The sequence below is a fragment of the Nicotiana sylvestris genome, chromosome 9 (assembly GCF_000393655.2).
Source record: "Nicotiana sylvestris chromosome 9, ASM39365v2, whole genome shotgun sequence".
NCBI lineage: Eukaryota > Viridiplantae > Streptophyta > Magnoliopsida > Solanales > Solanaceae > Nicotiana > Nicotiana sylvestris.
In genome coordinates this window covers 118303141-118328649 of record NC_091065.1, presented here as the reverse complement: position 1 = coordinate 118328649, position 25509 = coordinate 118303141, and the positions used below count along the sequence as shown (strand labels likewise).

Here is a 25509-nt window from a genome sequence, read left to right as displayed (position 1 = left end):
TCATTATCAGTTAATATAAGTATTTTTTCGGAGAAAAATAAAGTTAAAATAGACATTTAAAGGTCAATTGAGATAGGAGTGAGAAAATATATATTGTCAAAGTGAGGCATGATTTTCACCCTATTTTTTGGCATTCAATTTACACGATAATTTGATTAGTATCAATTTATCATACTTTTATATGGGATTGTGAATTTTTATTTGTATCGTCTGCGTTAACTTTTTTTAAGTGATGGCTAAATATTTGGATGAATATTATTTATTTAACAGAAAAGGGCCAGAAATATCCTTAAACTATCGGAAATAGATCACTTTTACTCTCCATTAGTTTTTGGTATCAAAAAAATCATTGTCGTTAGTTTTTTGGCTCACTCTTACCCCCCCCCCTCCCACATACTAACAGATGTCCAACTTGGACTGAAAATAATAAAAAAGGGTAAAAAAATACCTTTGAACTATCGATAATAGATCACTTTTATCCTCCATTAGTTTTTGATACCACAACAGCCAGCAAATTACTTCGTCATCTTTCAAAATACTTACACACCTGTAAATTACTTTTACATTTTTCATCTTTGATTGATAAACAGAAACCTACAACAAACCACTTTATAAATATATTGCAGAATTTAAAAACTAAAGTTGAACATCTAGAGTGACTTTTATTCAAATTTTGGATGAATTTTAAAAACAAAGTTATTTTCAATATTCAAACAAGATTCATGTATAAACCAGAATCAATTCTCAACTATTTTAATAACGATACAACTTGATGACTCCATCTCCCACCTCTTCTCTTCTTTCAGCCTTTCACGATGAAGAACATGTTGAAATGTCAAATATTTCAGCTTCCCACATCGGTGGGTTAGCAATAGTTGGGGGATTTTCCCCTATAAAAGAAGGCTTAATGTTTAGGATTTAAACACACCTTTCATTTGCCTTCTCATCTGTTTAAGGCATTTGTATCTTTTCTCTTTAGTATTATTTCACTTGTATTTTTGGAGTGAAATAAAATATTGGTTGTATCCGAGGAGTAGGAAAAATTAGCCGAACCTCGTAAATTCTGGTGTTCCCTTTATTGTTGCTTTACTGTCTTATTTATTATTTGGTGGCTGTCATAATTTTTGATATAGTAGTTGTGACTTATTCACACTATATACATTTGGCTTCCGCAACAGAACAACCATAACTACCACAACACTTGGTCATCTCCTTTTGCTCATCACTCTCTCCGTCCACTAACACATTTTTACCCCATAGGCTTTCTACTGCAAAATCTGATGGTGAAATTTAACATCTCAATCATCTGTGGTGGTAGCTATGGTTTTGAATATTAAAAATAACTTTTTTTTTAATTTCATCCAAAAGTTGAATAAAAGTCATTCTAGATGTTCATCTATAGTTTTAGGATTCTGCAATAAAATTTATAAAGCGATTTGTTGTAGGTTTTTGTTTAACAATCAAAGATGAAAAATGCAGAAGTAATTTGCAGGTATGTAAGTACTTTGAAAGATGATGAAGTAATTTTGCTGGCTATTGTGGTACCAAAAACTAATGAATGATAAAAGTGATCTATTATCAATAGTTCAAGGATATTTTTGGCCATTTTCCGTTTTTTTAGACCAAGTTGGAGGTCTATTAGTGTGAAGGATAAGAGTGAGCCAAAAAACTAACGGCAGGAACTTTTTTGATACAAAAATTAACGGAGGATGAAAGTGATCTATCTCCGATAGTTTAAAAGAAAAATCTCAAAGGAAAAAAGAGACCGGAGCTTTGGGCCGGTTCGGTCTCTCATCTTCCTTATCCTCGATCTGTTTTGAATAAGGGTTTTTCATCCCTGCAAAAAACCCAGTATTCGCTCCGGCGGTCCTCTTTCTGAACTCTTTATATAATACTCTCATTCCTAAACAAAGCTTTATTCAATCTAAAATCCCATTTCAAAATAACAGCCAAAAATGTCAATCCCCAAAGAGCTCTACCCTAGCCAAGATGACCTTCCGTACGAGGAAGAGCTCCTCCGCAACCCGTTCAGCTTGAAACTGTGGTGGCGTTATTTAGTGGCACGAGCAGATTCGCCATTCAAGAAAAGAGCAGTAATTTACGAACGAGCTCTAAAAGCTCTACCCGGAAGTTACAAATTATGGCACGCGTATCTCCGCGAACGCCTCGAATTAGTTCGGAATCTTCCAGTTACTCACTCGCAGTTCCAAACCCTAAACAACACTTTCGAGAGAGCTCTCGTTACGATGCACAAAATGCCGCGGATTTGGATCATGTACCTGGTAAGTTTAACTGAGCAAAAGCTCGTTACCCGAACCCGACGCACTTTTGATAGAGCATTGTGTGCGTTGCCTGTTACTCAGCATGATAGGATTTGGGAACCTTATTTAGTGTTTGTTAGTCAATGGGGAATTCCTATTGAAACTTCACTTAGGGTTTATAGGAGGTACTTGAAGTATGACCCTTCACATATTGAGGATTTGCTCGAGTTTTTGTTGAATTCCGAGCTGTGGCAGGAGGCGGCCGAGAGGTTAGCTGGTGTATTGAATGATGATCAGTTTTATTCTATTAAAGGGAAGACTAAACATAGGCTCTGGTTGGAGTTGTGTGACTTGTTAACACAGCATGCTACTGAAATTTCGGGTTTGAATGTGGATGCGATTATTCGAGGAGGGATTAAGAAGTTTACGGATGAGGTTGGGAGGCTTTGGACATCATTGGCGGATTATTACATTAGGAGGAAGTTGGTTGAGAAGGCGAGGGATATTTTCGAAGAAGGGATGACCACTGTGGTCACTGTTAGGGATTTTAGTGTTATTTTTGATGCATACTCGCAGTTTGAGGAAAGTATGCTTGCCTTGAAAATGGAGGAGATGAGTGACAGCGAGGTGGAGGATGAAGAGACTAACAGTGAGGTTGGGGTGGAGGAAGATGTGGACGAGGAGGATGATCGGTTGAATGTGGCAAAATTGGAAAAGAAGCTTAGAGGGTTTTGGTTAAATGATGATAAGGATGTTGATTTGAGATTAGCGAGGCTAGAACATCTTATGGATAGGAGGCCGGAACTCGCGAATAGTGTCCTACTAAGGCAAAATCCACATAACGTGGAACAATGGCATAGAAGGGTAAAACTTTTCGAAGGGAATCCGACGAAGCAAATATTAACATACACTGAGGCAGTTAGAACTATTGACCCAATGAAGGCTGTGGGAAAGCCACATACTTTGTGGGTTGCATTTGCAAAACTTTATGAAAACCATAAGGATATTGCAAATGCAAGAGTCATCTTTGATAAGGCAGTTCAGGTGAACTACAAAACTGTGGATCATCTGGCTAGTGTTTGGTGTGAATGGGCAGAGATGGAACTACGGCACAGGAATTTCAAGGGTGCTCTGGAACTGATGAGACGTGCCACTGCTGAACCAACTGTTGAGGTCAAGCGGAGAGGTAACTCTGGCCTTCCTTCGTATCTGAGCTCCTTTTCTCTCATGCTTGTTTCTTTATTCTAGTCGCTTGTTGAAGTATTTAGCCCATCAAGCCTAAGTAATAGTTCAACATTAGATCTAACTGAGTCACGGAATGCAAATATAGTACTATATTGGTATTACCATTTATCAGTAACTAAATTTTGAAAATTTGTCATATAAAAAACCTGAAATGACAGTATACAACAGCAGAAACGGAGTTGAAATGCAGCTACAGGTTCAGTGGCAAACATGATACTCTGTTCTTAGTATTATTAATTCCTCTTTGTAGGTATAGCATTATATATAAATAAGAGAAGTGCCAGGGCCTGCTGGATAAAAATAAATTTGGGTCTCGTGTTACTTTTGAAGTAAAACAATCAACAGAAGTAACAATTAGTGAGAAAAAAGCTTGCAATTGGAAATATTTTAGACAGCCCATAGAGGATTCTAAGACAATTTCTCTTGAAACTGAAATATAGCAAAAAGTAAAAGTTGTCTCTACCTTTGGACCCTTCTGTCTATAGAACTCACCATATGCTTTTAATTGTCTTTTTGGAGTTCCATGATCAATCAATCTCAGTCTATAAAAATACAGTTGAAAACTTTTAATATAACATATAGTATATCATGACTGAGGAATCAAGATTTCTAATTTCATTCCAATCGATTAATGCTGTATGGATATTTGGGCTAACTCTTGGGTGCTCTCTTCATAAATTATATTAATATGCAGTTGCTGCTGATGGAAATGAACCAGTGCAGATGAAGCTACACAAATCTCTAAGGCTTTGGTTATTGTATGTGGATTTGGAGGAGAGTCTAGGAACCCTAGAGTCAACTCGTGCAGTATATGAGAGAATTTTGGATCTGAAAATTGCTACGCCCCAGATTATAATAAACTATGCAGTACTTCTGGAGGTATGCATTTTACTCACAATGACTGCTGAGTTTTTTTCTCATCTTTACCTTTGTATCATCCTACTGTTTCACATGCTCTTAAAAGAATGGGGAGTTCTTTGCATTTTGCATCCCTAATGTATGAACCATTTCTTGGTTTGCACCTTTTCCTCTTTTTCTTTTTTATACGATCTACCCCCTAACCTATTGATTATTTTGCAAAGCGTTAGAAGAGATAATTCTGTGAGGGCAAAATAGGGATTAAATTACCCGAAGACAAAAAAGTGGAGTTGGAAAGGTGAAAATAGAAGGAAAAGGCATAAGGGGCAATAGTGGGAGAAAGATGGAAGGGAACATGAGCAAGCTACTAATCTCCAGATTACGATGACCTCTTTTTTTTTCTTTCATCAGATTAGAAGGATCTCCGATAGCATATCTGACAAGACACGTGAGGATACTAATTTGTCACTAAGAAGTGCTTGATAACTTGACATCTCTGTAAATAACTGGCCAAGAACATTCATTGTGTACGTAACTTAGAGCTTCCATGATTCAACAGCTATTTTAAATCTTCTCCCCTAGAGTACTGAATTTTCCATTCCATCACTTCTCCCCATTTTGAAGCTAAATAACATCTTTGAGTTTTATTAAAGAAATACTAACTATTTGATTTGTGGCTTGCTAGGCGAAATTTCTTTTTAATTCCCCCAAAAGGATATTGTAACAAATATCAGATAGTGTTTTCTGCACCAATCCAAGTAGTGGAGTGATGTCCTTATGCTGCACGATGGTATCGTAATGTCTCCTTAAAGCATGAAATCCTTGCACTCTTACTTTTATGACCTGGAAATCTTAACTGTTATTGATTTGCCATCTAGAAGGAGCCTTTTGCATAGTTAATGATCCCCCATTTTTTCATTTTCCCTCTCTTCACTCTGCTTTTTTGTTGATTACTTAATTACTATTTTATGATTTTATCCATCACAAAATGACTCTTTTATTATTTCACAGAGAAATTAAAATATTAAGATGTAAATCATAAAAAACAAGAGGATAAATTGAAGACTAAGGGAAAAAAGATGCATACATTAGAGGTGCAAAATGCAAAGAACTCTAGAAAAGAATATAAGATTTCTTTGTTCCCTGGCGCAATTGGATTTAACCTAATGTCTCGTATTCATTTGTATAGGATCATAAGTACTTTGAGGATGCATTCAAGGTTTATGAGAGGGGTGTGAAGATCTTCAAGTACCCACATGTAAAGGATATATGGGTTACCTATCTTTCCAAATTTGTGAAGAGATATGGGAAGTCAAAGCTGGAACGAGCTAGAGAGTTATTTGAGCATGCCGTGGAAGAGGTATGTATATGACAGTACCATTTGTGTTTAGTCAACAAATAAAACTTTGATTTGCTATGATATAATTCTGAACTGTAAAATCGAATCCTACTATAATCCAGAAAGGTAAGTTTATTAATGGTCGTTATTAGAGTTCAAGGATTCGTTTTTTTAATTGATATGGTTCTCATCTTATGTATAAAAATCTCCTGAGTTTTTCCTTGTTTTTTCTCCATCTCCCTTCATGAATTTGTAGAGATGTTACCAATCTCTCTGATAGTGGAACATTCGCTTCTCATTAACAGTATCATATGATTATGCATGTAGAATATCCATAAGGGCAGCAGTCACTCTTTTGAATATTCTGTAGAACTCCTTGGACTTGCATACCTCTTGTACAGCAGGAACATCCACTTCTTTTTGGGGTCCAATTTAGTGTCAATCAATCAACTAACATTGTAAATGAAAGAAGAATAATTGGCGAATCTTTTTTTAAAAACAGATTTTAACTGATGGGAGAAATCATTGGCTACCTATATTGTTGTGTGTGCCATCTGTTTCTGTAAAAGAAAGTGTCAGGACATCCATCTCCCATCAGCCACTGTTTATCATTATTCTTCAACTACTTTCTAAATTATCTCTTTGGCCTTCCTCGTCCTCTACTTTTAATATCTTAGTATTTCTACCTGGATAAGGGCGTCACTTATGTGTAGACCACTCATTGAATCATTTTATGCAGTCTGCTGTGCTTCTTGATTTTCCTTCTTAGGTTTAGTTTGACATCTTTCCCTGTCTACCTGTGTGCATCTTATATTTATTTTTGTTGCACAGTAAATATACACACAGCTTCACCTATGTTCCGGTAGTTTGTCGATATCACAGAAACCTGTTGTTTTGGTCTAGAATACGGGCGTCACTTATGTGTAGACCACTCATTGAATCATTTTATGCAGTCTGCTGTGCTTCTTGATTTTCCTTCTTAGGTTTAGTTTGACATCTTTCCCTGTCTACCTGTGTGCATCTTATATTTATTTTTGTTGCACAGTAAATATACACACAGCTTCACCTATGTTCCGGTAGTTTGTCGATATCACAGAAACCTGTTGTTTTGGTCTAGAATACCTATATGTGGCCATCTCTTGGATAATAATTGCACCTCCAAATTATGGGAGAAATTTTGCTTACTGCTGTTTGTAGAGGCTCTTATTTAATTCTAACTACCTCTTCTCTCCATACTCCATAGTTGCATCTCAAAGCATGCTCCATAATTTATATTTGACTAGGTATGTTTTGATACTCACCTCATACTGTCTCTGTTTCAATTCCTACCAGACTCCTGCTGATGCTGTGAAGCCATTGTATCTTCAATATGCTAAATTAGAGGAAGACCATGGTCTTGCCAAGCGGGCTATGAGAGTGTATGATCAAGCTACAAAAGCTGTTCCAGCAAATGAGAAATTGAGCATGTACGAGATTTACATAGCCCGGGCAGCTGAGATATTTGGTGTTCCAAGAACAAGGGAGATATATGAACAAGCAATTGAGTCTGGGCTTCCAGACAAGGATGTGAAAGTTATGTGCTTAAAGTATGCTGAACTGGAGAAGAGCCTAGGAGAGATCGACCGTGCCCGTGCACTATACAAACACTCATCACAATTCGCAGACCCTAGATCAGACCCTGATTTCTGGAATAAGTGGCATGAGTTTGAGGTGCAGCATGGAAACGAGGATACCTTCCGCGAGATGCTCCGTGTGAAGAGGAGTGTATCTGCAAGCTACAGCCAGGTAAAAAACATGTTCAATTAATCATTAAGTTAGTTACCTATGATGTACTTAAGATGAGTAAATAGGGAGCACAATAGCATTCTCACAAAGAATTGGGACCAAAGAGTACCTGTGGCATAACCTCACCCCCCCCCCCCCCCCACCCACAATTAGGTCTTCCTGTTCTTGGAGGTGGGCCCGTTTCCTGTCTTCCAGGACGCTAATGCGGTCCCGGATCCGCTGCATGGCTGCAGCCACAAGTGCAGGATTGATGGGAGGTCACAAAAAAAGAGTATCCGCGGCATTAAAGAAGGTGAATAAGGGAAATTGTTTTTGCACTTAATGGCTTCTATTTGGGGGGGGGGGTTGGGGGGCTTGGATAAGAAGGATTGATCTGGTCAGATGAATGGAGATTAATGTTACTACCAACTTAATCAAAATAAAACAATTACTTTGCAACGTGTATAATCCAACATGGCGTATAATTAACTTTGGAAGATGACAGCTAAATTTTGCAACTGGGAAACTGATTGTACCAGAACTACTTATGTTATATGCCAGGAAACTTCTTGAAAATAGGAAAGAGCATAATGTAGTTCTTAGCTACTTGGCAACTTAGCTGAGAACTACTATATTAAACTTTTTGGTATATAAACTCTCACGGACTTGGTAATGTTATATATATCAAATCAGTCAACTACACCTTAAAATCAAAGAAGTGGAGTTAGTTATGTGGATCCTCTATGTTATATTCCAGTCCTTGCATTCCAATACTGAAAATTTACTTGTCTTTTAAGGGTGAATTTAGGTTCTCTAAATCTCACACTTTTCCCTTCAGTGGTATAAAAGTCTTTAACCAAACTAAAGGACTTCTGACAAATCTAATGGAAGTAACAGATATCTCAACCGGTTGGTATTACCCATATTGATCATTTGTTACCAGTGTTTTTTTTATCGAAGTCTGCATTTCTGAGAGATTTTAGGTCTTTTGGGACTTCTTTTTTATTTTTTTATTTTAGGTTTACCTCTTTCCCCTTTAGCACTTCAGATCATCACATGTGACACTAATGGATCTGTGAATTTGGATATCTACGTAAAACATGGCCGAACCATCTTAGGCAACCAACCTTTCTTTTTATCATCTCTGTCACATGTTTGTGTTCCTAGATTAGTTTGATCATTTCTAGTTATTTTCATGTATGATCAGATATTCATCTTAACAATTGTATTTAGGAAACACCGATACCTATATATCGGCTTTTGAGAGCCAATGTTCATTCCTTATTGCTCCTCCATTTGAATTATCCTAATTTAGTTCTGTATGTTCTATCTTTATCTACCATTGTATTTCTGGGAAGATTGCTTAGATATTTGAATTATCCAACCTATCAAAAAGAATACATTTGAGTTCGTAGTAGTTATTATAACTTGTAGTTCCTCTACTCGTCTTACTTCAACTAACCCTTACTCTCTAGAATACTAGCTTTCTCAGTTTCTCTGTAGTTCTAGTTTTTGGCTGAGATTCTTGCTAGTTTTGTCAATAACACAAACTCATATGCAAATAGCATGCATCATTTTTTGTGGGTATAATTATAGTATGCATCATGGAGTTTTAATATGATATGGGTTTAAGGCAGATCCCTGGAGTGAAACCACAATCATAGGGAATACTTTCTGTTGCTTCCTGCTTGTTGCACATTTGTGACCTTTTCGTCATGCATATAGTTTTTAAGTATTGTTGTATACGAAGCTCATGGACCTGGTATAATATTCTTTTTAAGAGTTTGATGTGATTATGTTTTCTCGTTTCTGCATTTCTTGTATTCTGTTGATGGACCATACTGAAATGCTTTTTATACCTGCAGACACATTTTATCCTACCTGAGTATCTCATGCAAAAGGATCAGATGCAGACCCTTGAGGAAGCAAAGGATGTGTTGAAAAAAGCTGGTGTTGCTGATGATGAGATGGCAGCTCTTGAGAGGCAGTTAGTGCCCCCAGAAGATGAAACAAAGGGCAAAGAACAGAGTCGGGTAGTTGGATTTGTAAGTGCAGGAGTAGTTGAATCAAATGGACAGAAAGTGACAACAAACAATGAGGATATTGAGCTACCTGAGGAAAGTGACTCTGAAGAGGAAGAGAAGGTTGAGATTGCGCAGAAGGATGTCCCTGCTGCAGTTTTTGGAGGTTTAATCCGTAAGAGGGAAGAAGGTGACGAAGCAGAGGACGACTCTGCTGCCAAGAACAAAGATAATGATGGTCATCTTGGTGCTCTAGAAAGAATAAAACGAAGGAGACAAGGCTCTTAGAGGTTGTTTGTATTCTTCTACTGCACTAGTTGGACTCGAAAATTTTGACCTTATTTTAAACTTACTAGGTGCATTCGTAATCCTGTAAATTAATGTTAGTTTGTTGTAACTTGAGTTTGCCCATGGAGGTTGTGAAAATCACTTGTTATTCAATACACACTTCTGTTTATCCTGTATCCCTAAAAACGGGATGGCAGTTATAGTGTTACACTGCAAGAATTCATCATTTAATGCGTCGCGTAGACTTGTGTTTTCCTATTATGTTTTATGTTAGTTCCTTCTTTAGCAACCTCAAGTGCAGTTAATGCAATCATACATTCTGAGTTCAACTATAGATATCTGCGCTGTTATAATGGATAGTGAACTTGAATGAGAAGTCGCTGAAAGGAGCACGATCTGGCTTGTTTTCTTTGGTGATAGATGATTTGCTTCCACTTTTTCTGATGTTCTTACCGCACTCTGCCGTTCCAGGATAGGGGTAGAGATAAGGCTGCATACATCCTACCCTCTCCGCATCCCATCACATCCCATCACTAAGTTTGTGAATTAGCAGGTGTGGGTTTGGGTTGCTCATCGTATCATCCATTCCACTGTTTGCCATCACTAAGTTTGTGAATTAGCAGGTGTGGGTTTGGGTTGCTCATCGTATCATCCATTCCACTGTTTGCCATTCGGGATTCCTGTGACTTCAAATTTGTTTTTTTGGGGTCATGCAGCACTTGCGGCAAAAACTAACTCACATGAAAATTGTATCATTTCACAATCAAGTTTCCAATTTTCGTTCCTCATTCCTTTCGTTTCGTGGCAATCTTTTTATTTTCTTCTATTCAAATTTGACATAATCTTGTCAAACCTGTTGACAATCTTTTTTGTACTTTTCATAAATAGATATCTGTCACTTTAAATATCTTCACCTTTTATTCTTTACTAGAAAAAAAAAAAAGGAACAGCCAGTCTAGTTTCTGAAATAAAAAGGCTATTTACTCTAGTCTTGGCTTAGCCCAAGAAAGAATATCTGCTAACACTACGAATTTGTTTTTTTTTTTTTTTTTAACCCGCCAAAAACTATTTACATTTAGTAACCAAATAACGAATACAAAAACTATTTACATTTAGTAACCAAATAACATACCGAATACAAACACATACAGTGACGTTTAACAAAGACATTTAAGCGGCTACTTTCATCATAGCACTTTACTCCTCAATGCGAGACATTCGTCTCATTTTTCTCTCTTTTCTTCTTTTTGATCGTTTATAGTACATTCTGAATTTCTGTTGTTCGTCTGTACTTGTAAATAATGATTCTGGAAATTAGAATGTTAGCTTATAAACGTAAATATAAATAAAAAACAGAAATTAATTCGAGCCCACTGAATTCACAGTGTTTCCTTAAGGAATTTAATCCCCTCCTAGTACCCAAGGTTATAGATTATTTCCTCCCAGGATAGAACGAATTACACACTGGTGTAGCGGTACTTCAAACCCCAGTGTTTCAACGAACACAAAGTTCGGCAACAAATCACACTTATGGATGCTTTGTTTGTAGTTAAAAACAATGCAGAATAAGGAGGACAACTCAGAAGTCGAATGGAAATTCTGAGAGGAAGGAATGCAAAGTATAGCCAATGTTGAATTCTTACTGAAGAGAATATCAAATTGCAATTCGTTTTTCCAGTGTATACGCAGTGTATACAGAGTGTATATCCAGTATATGCAGAGTGTATATCCAGTGTATACAGAGTGTATATTAAGTGTATACAGAGTGTTTCAAGTGTTTTTTCCGATGTGTTCTTCTTTCTCTCCAACTTATGCTCTATTTATAGCAGTTATTTGAGAGAAATCTGCCCCTTCCATGGTGCAACAAGCACTAGATCATGGAGAAAGCACTTACATGGTGGTATATACACTTGCTTGGTGGGAGGAACACTTGCACCATTGTGGGAGGTGCACTAGGCTGCATTGTTGCTTAGTGTTGCAACACAATACACGGATTGGAAAATATCCGTTACAAACACGGATTATATCACGTTAATATTCACTATTAACAAATAAATTTGGTCCAAAAAATTAATCAATCGATCGATCATTTGACCAAATCCGAATCCAAATCCCATTTCTCATTCACTCTAATTTAGACTATTTCATCTTAAACAAAAACTCAACAAACCCCCACATGAATGGGGAATGGCTATATCATGGAAGTATGCATGAAAAACTTGTGTGATTTGCAAACAAGAATTAATTGCATCTGGATAAGTAGGTTTCCCTTTGAACTTTCCGTAGTGAACTTATGTCGGATATACTCGGTCAATCGGTAGATTTGATATCTTTGAACCGTCGAACTTTAGTGTATACCTAGACAACCATAAGTCACACAATCAATCCCTTAACCGTCTTTGGTTCTCATTGTTGTGTTCGTTTCAGCCATGAACACTGCCTGGTTTCATAAGTGCGTAGAGAATTGGCCTTGCAAAATTCTCCTTGAAGCGGCTAACACTTCACACATACATAGGTGATTCCTAAACGTGTCATCTCATAGATACACTATTTGATATACCCTGTATCAAATTTAGAAATCATTAAAAAGCCTTAATGCTTTATCCTTGGTACTGAACATTGTCTCATCACGAGAATGGACTAAAACAAATTTTGTTGACAATGTTGAACCGTCATTAATGACTTTGTTTGATCTCCTTGAACCTAGATCTTGGGATCTCCAGTCTTCTAGGTAGAGTTACCGCCACAATGACTTGTTCTTGGCCATAGTCCCATTCCCCTCGATGATTTCTCAACTACCTCTCTAGTTAGGCCTTTTGTAAGTGGATCTGACACATTATCACTTGACTTTACATAGTCAATCGTGATAATTCCTCTAGAGAGAAGTTGCCTAACGGTTTTATGTCTTCGTCGTATATGACGAGATTTACCGTTATACATAACGCTCCCAGCCCTTCCAATTGCCGCTTGGCTATCACAGTGTATGCATATTGGTGCCAACGGTTTGGGCCAAAATGGAATATCTTCCAAGAAATTCCGGAGCCATTCAGCTTCTTCACCGGCTTTATCTAAGGCTATGAACTCAGCCTCCATTGTAGAGCGGGCAATACATGTTTGTTTGGACGACTTCCAAGATACCGCTCCTCCACCAATAGTGAATACATATCCACTTGTGGACTTCGAATCAGTTGAACCGGTGATCCAATTTGCATCACAATATCCTTCAATCACCGCAGGATATTTACTGTAGTGCAAATCAAAGTTTTGGGTATGTTCTAAGTATCCCAAAACTCGTTTCATTGCCATCCAGTGAGATTGGCCTGGATTGCTCGTGTATCGACTTAGTTTACTTATAGCACAAGCTATATCTGGTCGTGTACAATTCATGATGTACATTAAGCATCCCAACACACGAGCATAATCCAATTGTGATATGCTTTGGCCTTTGTTCTTTGCTAGTGCAAGATTCACGTCAATTGGAGTCTTTGCAACTTTAAAGCCCAAGTGCTTGAATTTTTCAAGTACTGTCTTAATATAATGAGATTGTGACAATGCCAGGCCTTGAGGAGTCTTTTGGATCTTAATCCCCAGAATTAAATCTGCAATTCCCAAGTCCTTCATATCAAACTTGCTAGTTAGCATACGCTTAGTAGCATTTATGTTGGCAATGTTATTACTCATTATCAGCATATCATCCACATATAGGCAAACAATGACTATGTGATTTGGAACATTTTTAATGTACACACATTTATCACATTCATTTATCTTAAAACCATTTGACAACATTGTTTGGTCAAATTTCGCATGCCATTGTTTGGGTGCTTGTTTTAGTCCGTAAAGGGACTTAACAAGTCTACATACCTTATTTTCTTTACCTGGAACCACAAACCCTTCAGGTTGTTCCATATAAATTTCTTCCTCCAACTCTCCATTTAAGAAGGCCATTTTAACATCCATTTGATGAATTTCAAGACCATACACTGCAGCTAATGCTACTAACATCCGTATGGACGTAATCCTTGTAACTGGGGAGTATGTATCAAAGTAGTCAAGACCTTCTCGTTGTCTATACCCTTTGACAACAAGTCTTGCCTTGAATTTATCAATAGTGCCATCATCTTTCATTTTTCTCTTAAAAATCCATTTAGAACCCAAAGGTTTATTTCCAGGAGGAAGATCAACCAATTCCCATGTATGGTTGTTCAATATGGATTCTATTTCACTATTGACTGCCTCTTTCCAGAACAATGATTCCGAAGAAGACATAGCTTCTTTAAATGTTCGAGGCTCATTTTCCAATAAGAAAGTCACAAAATCTGGTCCAAACGAAGTAGACGTTCTTTGACGTTTACTACGTCTTGGATCCCCCTGATTAAATGTACTTTCTTTTGTTTCTTCCCGAGGTCGTTTAGATACTTCACCAATCGACTCGCATTCCTTTTTATACGGATATATATTTTCAAAGAACTCAGCATTATCTGATTCTATAACCGTATTATTATGAATGTCGGGATTTTCTGATTTATGAACCAGAAATCGATATGCTTTACTATTAGTTGCATATCCTATGAAAACACAATCAACTGTTTTCGGTCCTATTTTTACCCTTTTGGGTTTAGGAACTTGCACCTTTGCCAAACACCCCCACACTTTAAAATAATTCAAGTTGGGCTTCCTTCTTTTCCATTTTTCATATGGAATGGATTGTGTTTTACTATGGGGTACTCGATTTAGTATTCGGCTGGCCGTAAGAATGGCTTCCCCCCACAAGTTCTGTGGCAAACCAGAACTTATCAACAATGCGTTCATCATCTCCTTTAATGAACGATTCTTTCTTTCCGCAATCCCATTGGATTGGGGAGTGTAAGGGGCTGTTGTTTGATGAATAATTCCATATTCTAAACATATTTGTTCAAAAGGAGATTCATATTCACCACCCCTATCACTTCTTATCATTTTGATTTTCTTGTTAAGTTGCGTTTCAACTTCATTTTTGTATTGCTTGAATGCGTCTATTGCTTCATCTTTACTATTAAGTAAGTAAACATAGCAATATCGAGTACTATCGTCAATAAAAGTTATGAAATACTTCTTTCCACCGCGAGATGGTATTGACTTCATGTCACAAATATCTGTGTGAATTAAGTCTAAAGGATTTGAATTCCTTTCAACCGACTTATAAGGATGTTTAACATACTTAGATTCCACACATATTTGACATTTTGATTTTTCGCATTCAAACTTAGGCAATACTTCCAAGTTTATCATTTTTCGCAAGGTTTTATAATTGACATGACCTAAACGTACATGCCATAAATCATTTGACTCAAGTAAGTAAGAAGAAGCTGAAGTTTTATTATTAGTTTCAACAACTATTACATTCAGCTTGAAAAGGCCCTCAGTAAGGTAACCTTTTCCTACAAACATTTCATTCTTACTAATCACTACCTTGTCAGATACAAAAATGCACTTGAAACCGTGCTTTACAAGAAGTCCAGTAGAGACTAAGTTCTTCCTAATCTCGGGAACATGAAGGACGTTGTTCAAAGTCATGACCTTGCCAGAAGTCATCTTGAGAAATATCTTACCGTATCCTTCAATTTTTGCTGTAGCAGCATTTCCCATAGAGAGCGTCTCTTCGGGTCCAGCAGAAGCATATGTAGAAAATGCTTCCCTCACAGCACAAACATGGCGAGTGGCTCCAGAATCAATCCACCACTCCTTTGGGTTTCCTACCAGGTTGCATTCAGAAAGCATGGCGCACAAGTCATCAACATCATCATGCTTTTCTACCATGTTTGCTTGACCCCTTTGCTTGTCTTTCTTCCGAGCACGACACTCCGTAGATTTGTGTCCGGTTTTCCCACAGTTGTAGCAGTTTCCACTGAACCGCTTCTTGCTTGGGTTGTATTTCGGACCAGAAGCCTTCTTTCTCTTTTTGTTATCTTCAACAATATTTGCTCCCATTATTGTTGAATTTCCACGGCCTCTTCTCTCAGCAGCTTTGTTGTCCTCTTCGATTCTCAATCGAACAATGAGATCTTCAAGGGACATCTCCTTTCGTTTGTGTTTCAAATAATTTTTGAAGTCCTTCCACAATGGAGGCAACTTCTCAATTATTGCTGCTACTTGGAATGCTTCATTGATGACAAGACCTTCAATGAAAATTCCGTTAGTAAAATTACTAAAAAATTTACTTTCAATATCAGTATTTATTTGAAACATACCTTCAGCAAGTAGATCATGAATAATCACTTGCAATTCCTGGACTTGGGTAATAACAGACTTGCTATCTACCATTTTGTAGTCCAAAAATTTTGCGGCGACGAATTTCTTCATCCCGGCATCTTCAGTTTTGTACTTCTTTTCAAGTGCATTCCACAATTCTTTTGACGTCTCCACGCCACTGTATACATTATACAGATTATCCTCCAGCCCGCTAAGAATATAATTCCTGCACAAGAAGTCAGAATGCTTCCATGCCTCAATCACGAGAAAGCTATCATTCTCTGGAGTTTCATCTGGAAGATCAGGAACATCTTCCTTGATGAACTTCTGTAGACATAACGTAGTCAAGTAGAAGAACATCTTTTGCTGCCAGCGCTTGAAATCCATCCCGGAAAATTTTCCGGGTTTCTCTGCCGGTGCCAACGCCGGAGTTCGACTTGTCGATGCGTTGGCAGTCATCATCGGAACAGTTTGATTTCCGTCATTCGCCATTTTTACTGTAAAAATGACACAATCAAACGTTTAATAAACGTTTAAAACTGGAGTGAAAAATCACGTAGATTTTAATCTCCAACAAAATGCCACGAAGGTTTTAAAACTGGAGTAAAAATCACGTAGATTTTAATCTCCAACAAACCGCAACGAAGGCTTAACTCTCCAAACGGGAGTACACAAAAAACCACAAAGGTTGGAAACAAGGTTATAGTTTCCAGAATAATAAAAGTAACACAAATACAGAAATTAAATTATTAAATTATTAAATTATTAAATTCCTTAAGATTGTTGTTCCTCTGTACTTGTAAATAATGATTCTGGAAATTAGAACGTTAGCTTATAAACGTAAATATAAATAAAAAACAGAAATTAATTCGAGCCCACTGAATTCACAGTGTTTCCTTAAGGAATTTAATCCCCTCCTAGTACCCAAGGTTATAGATTATTTCCTCCCAGGATAGAACGAATTACACACTGGTGTAGCGGTACTTCAAACCCCAGTGTTTCAACGAACACAAAGTTCGGCAACAAATCACACTTATGGATGCTTTGTTTGTAGTTAAAAACAATGCAGAATAAGGAGGACAACTCAGAAGTCGAATGGAAATTCTGAGAGGAAGGAATGCAAAGTATAGCCAATGTTGAATTCTTACTGAAGAGAATATCAAATTGCAATTCGTTTTTCCAGTGTATACGCAGTGTATACAGAGTGTATATCCAGTATATGCAGAGTGTATATCCAGTGTATACAGAGTGTATATTAAGTGTATACAGAGTGTTTCAAGTGTTTTTTTCCGATGTGTTCTTCTTTCTCTCCAACTTATGCTCTATTTATAGCAGTTATTTGAGAGAAATCTGCCCCTTCCATGGTGCAACAAGCACTAGATCATGGAGAAAGCACTTACATGGTGGTATATACACTTGCTTGGTGGGAGGAACACTTGCACCATTGTGGGAGGTGCACTAGGCTGCATTGTTGCTTAGTGTTGCAACACAATACACGGATTGGAAAATATCCGTTACAAACACGGATTATATCACGTTAATATTCACTATTAACAAATAAATTTGGTCCAAAAAATTAATCAATCGATCGATCATTTGACCAAATCCGAATCCAAATCCCATTTCTCATTCACTCTAATTTTAAGACTATTTCATCTTAAACAAAAACTCAACGGTTTGTTGCACGTATTAGCTCTAGAATTACTACGGTTATCCGAGTAGTAGATACCATCAAACAAACTATAACTGATTTAATGAGCCATTCGCAGTTTCACAGTCTGAATTTGTTCATACTTACTGTCATGGGCTGCTTTCCAGACATGCCCCATGACCCCTTGGCCGCGCCCCATGGCGGCCTAGCAAGCCTCACAATGCCTAGCGCCATGGTCGGCCCCGTGGTCTTGGCTGCGCCAAGTGACAAGCGCGCATGTGCCTCTGTCGCCCCACCGATGCCTCTCGCCAGCGCCCAAGGGCTGGCCAATGACAACAGCGCCGCGCGCCCTGACAATGCCGCGCGCGCAGATCCTGATGCCTCGCCAGCGCCCAGCTGCAGGCCCATTCCAACAGCGCCTCGCGCACAGACCCTGATGCCAAGCACCAGTGCCCAGCCTCAGGCCAGCACATCAAGTGTCGCGCGCGCCCACAGCAACGCGCGCGCAGACCCTGACCCGCAAGACAAAGATGCTGCCATCGGACTTAGTTTTTCCTTGTAATAATCTAAGTCCTTTTCATTGTAATCATAGGCTAGTTTACATCATTTTCATTTCAGTGTGCTTCTACAGCTTTATTAGGACTAGTCTTGTAATGTTGGTTTATTTTTTTTAAGCATTATTAAGGGGGACCAAACAATCAAACATTTCAATCAGCATTTTCTGGTGTCTCTCCCCCTCGACACCACATCATTGTAATCATCATTTTCATTCAGCAATAAAATCATCATCATCATTCAAAACCCAATTCTCTCTCAGCTTCCGCAATTTGCTTACGACATTGGTTTTCCCGCACGGCACTGACAATCTAGTCTAGCGTGCGGCGAGGACCTCATTGGCGGACAGCAACCGCACTGACATCGGTTGCTTAGCCTTACGTTGCCCTTCCAAAGATCATCAGGAAGGCGTTGCGTAACAGTTGGTATCAGAGCCTAGGCTCGACATCGGACGAGGGAAAACATTTGCCATCATCACCATTTCTGACCATGGTGAATCATGGGGAGCGTCTAGCATCCCTAGAGGAGACGGTTGACCGATTACGACCCATCGTAGAAACGGTGCCTGATCAAAGCAACAACCTAGTGCAAAGGTTGGACGACCTGGACCGCCGAATGCGGCAGGCCGAAAATGACATTGCAAACATCAGTCGTGACTCCGACGAGGACCGACAAACGGCAGCCATTGAAACTGCCAATATTCATGGCAAATTTGAGGACCTCCAACAGGAGCGTGCCGACGATTTAGCCCATCAGCAACATGAGGCAGACAGACTAACTGCCATGCAGCAAACCATAAACGACTTGACTGACAAGCTCAACGTTGTCAATGCTGCCTTACAGAGCCTACTTCGAGAAGGCGACCATCACATCAGGGGTGCAGCAAACCTCACCCCCATTCCACAAAAGCTTAAGATACCGGAGCCAAAGCCATACGACGGATCCCGGGATGCTAAAGAAGTGGAAAACTTCATCTTCGACATCGAACAATACTTCGATGCCGTGGGCCATTTGGAGGAATCCAAAAAGGTAGCGACTGCTGCCATGTATCTTCAGGGCGATGCCAAACTTTGGTGGCGGGTCAAACACGAAGCCATCAAGGCCGGTGAAGATACTCTTCAGACATGGGACGAATTGAAGGTAGCCATACGCCTGCAGTTCTTTCCCGAAAATGTGGAATACAACGCAAGGAGAAAGCTACGGGACCTCCGCCACACCAGATCAGTGAGGGAGTACGTGCGCGAATTCTCCGCACTCATGCTAAACATACGCGACATGGGGGACAAAGACAAACTCTTCGCATTCATAGAAGGTTTGAAACCTCATGCCCGTATGGAACTACAGCGACAACGGGTAGACACCCTGCCCAAGGCCATTCAAGCTGCAGAATGCCTTGGCGACTATCATTTGGGAACTCAGAACGACAGGCCCCAGCCGTCTGTCCGAGGGGGATCCAACGGGCACCATCCCAGCAATGGTGGCCCAAGCAAAAGTGGGGGAGATCGGAGTGCATCAAAAACTAAGACTCCTCCCTCCAACAGCAACAGTGCTGCATCCATCAACAACAATCAGGGGAGAAAGCCTCCTTCAGAATGCCGTCATTGCGGCGGGGCACATTGGAACAATGAATGCCCAAACATCAAGGTCAATGCTCATCAGACGGTCGAGGGTGAGTTAGACACATCAGACTCATCAGACGACGACCAGGTAGGCGCCTTCAATGCAATTGTTGGCTCTATCCCTCATGCCTTAGCGGGGACCAGTGCATCTCCTCCTAAGAAAACATCAGTCCCGATCACCAGGAAAGGGAAAGAAAAGATGGACGAAGGACCTCCTAAACAAGCGAGGACCCTAATGTTCGTCGAATTGAAAGTGAACGGCAAGCCCCTTCACGCCTTGATAGACACGGGTGCCACCCACAACTACTTGTCATCAACACAAGTAGAGCGCCTAGGTCTTGTTGTACAAAAGAGCAAAGGCCGCGTCAAGGCTATCAACTCACCACCTCAGACATTGGGTGGAACAGCTACAAATGTCCCAGTGAAACTTGGCCCATACAAAGGAAGCATCGACCTGCGCATCGCAATCATAGATGACTTCGACATCATAGTGGGTTTGGATTTCATGAGGCAAACCAACACCATTCCGGTACCATATGCCAACATGCTCCTGATGATGGGAGAAAAAGGGGCCAAGCCCTGCACCATACCATGCTTTCCCATAAAGATGGCCGCTGAAAACATCTCGGCCATGCAGTTGGAGAAGGTAGTCAACAGACATGAACCTCAGGTTCAGGCTACCCTTCGCAGCAACAATCAGTCATCATGTCATCGGCCTCAAAAGACTGGTGACGCTCATCATCGTGTGAAGACTTGTCAGCCATGCCACAAGGACAAGTCGGATCACTCATCACAGCCGGGACCCTCGCAGCCATTACATGTCCCTCAGAGACCATGGGAAAGTGTTTCCCTCAGATTCATCACGGGATTGCCCCAAGTCGGCAATCTTGCATCCATCATGGTTGTCATAGATCAGTTCTCAGACTATGCAACTTTCATAGCAGCCCCGCAAAACATCTCAGCAGAAGATACAGCTCGACTCTTCTTCTCGCACATTGTCAAACATTGGGGCCTGCCCAAAAACATTGTTAGTAGGCGCGACTCACGCTTCACTAGCAACTTCTGGACCCATCTCTTCAGGTGCTTTGGGTCAACATTGAGTCACAACACAGACATCCATCCACCATCGGATGGCCAGACAGACCGGTTCGATGACATGCTGGAGGAATATCTCCGCAACTTCGCAACCGGATCACAGAAACATTGGGTGAAGCTCCTGGATGCTGCTCAACTGTGTTTCAATTCTCAAAAGAGCCATCATACAAACAAGAGCCCTTTTGAAATTGTTACCGGACAGCAACCGCTTCTCCCGCAGACGGTGAATGCATCAACCATGCCGAAATCTCCTCGAGCTGCCAACTTCTCGAGCGAATGGGAGCGCAACATGGAGATAGTGCGGAGCTATCTCACCAGGGCCCAAGAGCGGGCAAAAAGGTTCACCGAACAACAGCGTTGCTTTTCCCAACATCAACCAGGGGACAAAGTAATGCTACGCATCCCAAAGCAGTACTTGTTTGCAGAAAGGACCCATGACCCTCGGCTGCAACAAAAATACATCGGGCCCCTGCCCATTGAAAAACGCATTGGGAAGTCCACATACCAGGTCAAAACTCCATCCTGGTGGAAGATCCATCCAGTCTTCCATGTCAGCCGCATGCAATCATTGCTTCGCTACAACAGCAAGCTCAAAGAACAGAGGGCGCAGACCTCCCATCCAACAACCATCAGAAACATCATCATCATCATCATCATCATAAGGCTCCGAGGACGGCGCCAACTCAGGTGGGGGAGAATGTCATGGGCTGCTTTCCAGACATGCCCCATGACCCCTTGGCCGCGCCCCATGGCGGCCTAGCAAGCCTCACAATGCCTAGCGCCATGGTCGGCCCCGTGGTCTTGGCTGCGCCAAGTGACAAGCGCGCATGTGCCTCTGTCGCCCCACCGATGCCTCTCGCCAGCGCCCAAGGGCTGGTCATTGACAACAGCGCCGCGCGCCCTGACAATGCCGCGCGCGCAGATCCTGATGCCTCGCCAGCGCCCAGCTGCAGGCCCATTCCAACAGCGCCTCGCGCACAGACCCTGATGCCAAGCACCAGTGCCCAGCCTCAGGCCAGCACATCAAGTGTCGCGCGCGCCCACAGCAACGCGCGCGCAGACCCTGACCCGCAAGACAAAGATGCTGCCATCGGACTTAGTTTTTCCTTGTAATAATCTAAGTCCTTTTCATTGTAATCATAGGCTAGTTTACATCATTTTCATTTCAGTGTGCTTCTACAGCTTTATTAGGACTAGTCTTGTAATGTTGGTTTATTTTTTTTAAGCATTATTAAGGGGGACCAAACAATCAAACATTTCAATCAGCATTTTCTGGTGTCTCTCCCCCTCGACACCACATCATTGTAATCATCATTTTCATTCAGCAATAAAATCATCATCATCATTCAAAACCCAATTCTCTCTCAGCTTCCGCAATTTGCTTACGACATTGGTTTTCCCGCACGGCACTGACAATCTAGTCTAGCGTGCGGCGAGGACCTCATTGGCGGACAGCAACCGCACTGACATCGGTTGCTTAGCCTTACGTTGCCCTTCCAAAGATCATCAGGAAGGCGTTGCGTAACAGTTCCCATGATGAGGCTTTGGAAAAATAACAATTCATATTTCCATCCGTATAACAACAACCACTTCAATTCCAAATTGAGTTATATAGAAATCCTTGTTGAACATGTTGCTCCATTTCATGTTAGACCAAGAAAGTAGAAATTTAGACGTGACTTAGAGAAAACATTACTTCGTCTTACTTAATTAATTAAGAAAAAGGAGATCGAAAAACATGAAGTAGAAAACAGTAATGACAACTACATAAGAAAATTAAAGTTGCAACATGCAAATGCATAATACTAATAAGTAAAAGTGGTAGAGTAAAATCATATTAAGTGACTTTAGAAGCACCATACATCATAGTAAAACTCAATGCATAATGAGGAGATTAATTACATAGCAGGTAAAGAAAAATCCAGCAGAGATCGCCGGCGCAAAACCATCGCCGGCCACCATCGCCGGTGAAGGTGCAATGTTGTCCTCCGACCCCACGTCCTGAGCCATCGTCATCTTCAAGCAAATAACCATCAAAATCATAAGAAGAAAAATATAGGAAACCCTAAGGCAAGCCATTGATGACAATGTTCTTTTCTTTCTTTTTGGGGTAGAAAGTGATGGAGATTGGAGAAAGGCAGTATGTTTATAGCGAAACAAAGTTTGGAAGTTCATGGTTGTGTGATATTTTAGAGTGACAACAAAGAAGAGGTACAGATTCTGTTATTTGCATGTATGCCATATGGCTAGTGGGAATTCTTGTTGGAGAAATGGGTGTCATATTATTATAGGGTAAGGTTTGACACGTTTTGCTAAATTATCAATCGAATTTATGCTTTGTTCCCGTTTCAATATTGTTCTTCACAAAAGGCTCTCCCTGTGGAAATTGTACTTAATTGTTTCTTTTCTATTTTAGTTTGTACTTTGGTTGGTGGGATAAGCTAAGGGATAACAATTTCGGGATAATAAAATTATTTTATTTTAAATTTGGTTTAGTATTAATTAATTTGTATATGGTATTTATTGATATAGAGAAACTATACGACAATGTCCCTAGGAGGTTCTATGGAGATTAAAGGTGTTCATGTAGCACACATAGAGTGATTAAGGACATGTACCGTGAAGCTAAAATTCGAATGAGGATTATGGAAGTAGACTCAGAATATTTTTCTGTTGTGATGGGGTTGCACTATAGGGCTCAGCTTTTAGCCCGTTCTTATTGCCTTAGCGATGGACACATCAACGCGCTATATTCAAGGGGAGGTGCCATGGTGTATGTTATTCGCGGATGAAATTGTACTGATTGACGAGACGCGATTCGGTCTTTTTCAGTATCTTGCTACTGTTATTGCTTGTTGTTACTGCTTTATTTCTTCTTTCCTGAGTTGAGGGTCTATCAGAAACAACCTCTCTACCTTCCGAGGATAGGGATAAGGTCTGTGTACACACTATCCTCCCTATATTCTACTTGTGGAATTCAACTAATTTTTTTGTTTGTTTGTTTGTATTCTTGTGTTAATTGATTTGATCAGAAACTATTTTATATTAAAATGGTAGAATTATTTATCTCATAAAAAGGATGAATTGCTAATCTCATGGAATATCCCAGCCCACAAGGTGAGGGTAGGACCGAAGGGGTATCGTCAGCAACTAGTGAAGCAAAAATCGTTTTTAAATGGAAAAATTGGTGAAGAGGGTTTAGAAATAGGTAATTAGGAAAAATAAGTGTATTTTAGTATAAAATTTATCACTCGATTATTGTCAATCAATATACATTTTATCTTAATTTATTATGTAACTAAAATAAATTAGAGGCCCCTATATTATTGGTATTTTTTTTTCCATGAATTATTTCACAGTTTTGATCTGCAATATTAATGACAAGTGCTTGCGAATAAAAACTTATTCACACCAAATAATTATTATGAATAATTATGTTCAATGCAATTCCAAAGAGTTCTTAAAAAACTTTTTTTTTTCTGGTCATCAATTTTTTTTTTTTTTTTTGGGGTGTGATTCAGACACAACAATTCACCTTAATTAATCCCATTGATAGTTTTGAGGGTTGATCGATATCTCGCCATCAATCTTAAATAAATGCAAAATGATAAAACGCAGTTAACCATTTCATAGCAAAAACTCAAAATAACAATATAATAATATACCACAAAATAATGATTTTATTTTGTTGGTGATAATCATATATATATATATATATATATAATTTGTTACACAAAGAGAATTTCCTTCAATTGTTCATCATCTTCCCTTTTTTTACCTTACTAATTGATCTTCTTGTCCCCACCATGATTATAATCCATTTTCCCCTCACTTTGTGTGAACAGATTTAATTAGTGCATGTAATAAGCGAAGAAGGACAAAAAAGTAGCCCCAACCAAAGTTCCCAGAGCAGGTAATGCAGCAGTGGCATCACTTGTTGGTGCAGGGGCAGGTGCAGAAATTGGGGGCAATTGAGCCATAGCTGCACTAATTGAGCCTGCAACAATTAGGGTGACACAAGCAATCTTCTTCATCTCCATTTTTCTGTTTTGAAAAAAAAAAGTGTTTCTTAAAAATTTGTGTTTGATTATTTGTTGCTTTGGTGAATTGAATATGGTTGAGAAAAAGGTTATATATATAGGTGTGTGTAGAGATATTTAGTAGAATTTTACTTGGATAATTTGAACCACATTTGCGTTTATGGTTAGAGAATCGTTTGTTAGATTTCAAGAGTTCTCAATTTCTTCATACTTCTAAAATTTAGCGTTTCTGCTGGTCTTGTTTTGTCCTGTTTTTTGAGGTCAGAAGAAAGTGTAAACATGAAAATATTTTGACAAATTTTTAACGCTTATATTAGAAGAGTTCATTAGATTTTAAGGGTTGTTATTTTTATTTTATTTTATTTTATATAATATTTTAGTTCTTTTATAAGTTCTTATAGTTGTCTCCGCTATATATTAGTATATGTTATCATTATTTATCATATTTAGTTTTAAGATTGTTCCTCTGTCAGGTAAAAGCAGGGATGGATTTAGGGGGCGGAAGGGCCGAATTCCTTCGTCGGAAAATTACATTATTTATA

General features: G+C 39.4%; 2 protein-coding genes across 2 annotated transcripts; one reads left to right on the top strand and one right to left on the bottom strand.

The window, feature by feature from the left end:
* The first annotated feature begins 1773 nt into the window (after window positions 1-1773).
* LOC104248341 (uncharacterized) lies at window positions 1774-10037 on the top strand. The gene is made up of 5 exons (XM_009804589.2): window positions 1774-3447; window positions 4201-4385; window positions 5554-5724; window positions 7036-7488; window positions 9333-10037. Exons 1-5 carry the CDS (start codon window positions 1956-1958, stop codon window positions 9774-9776), a joined length of 2745 nt encoding a protein of 914 aa, XP_009802891.1. The 5' UTR covers window positions 1774-1955; the 3' UTR covers window positions 9777-10037.
* A 14495-nt stretch (window positions 10038-24532) lies between these two features.
* On the bottom strand, window positions 24533-25045 carry LOC104214474 (arabinogalactan protein 23-like). The gene has a single exon (XM_009764144.2). It carries the CDS (start codon window positions 24965-24967, stop codon window positions 24779-24781), a length of 189 nt encoding a protein of 62 aa, XP_009762446.1. The 5' UTR covers window positions 24968-25045; the 3' UTR covers window positions 24533-24778.
* Window positions 25046-25509: the final 464 nt, after the last annotated feature.

Bases quoted from the DNA above. Each gene is read 5' to 3' on its own strand.
- LOC104248341 (XM_009804589.2), top strand. From the start codon at position 1,956: ATGTCAATCCCCAAAGAGCTCTACCCTAGCCAAGATGACCTTCCGTAC. The intron at 4,386-5,553 runs GTATGCATTTTA...TCATTTGTATAG, and splicing joins ACTATGCAGTACTTCTGGAG to GATCATAAGTACTTTGAGGA. The intron at 5,725-7,035 runs GTATGTATATGA...AATTCCTACCAG, and splicing joins TTGAGCATGCCGTGGAAGAG to ACTCCTGCTGATGCTGTGAA.
- LOC104214474 (XM_009764144.2), bottom strand. From the start codon at position 24,967: ATGGAGATGAAGAAGATTGCTTGTGTCACCCTAATTGTTGCAGGCTCA.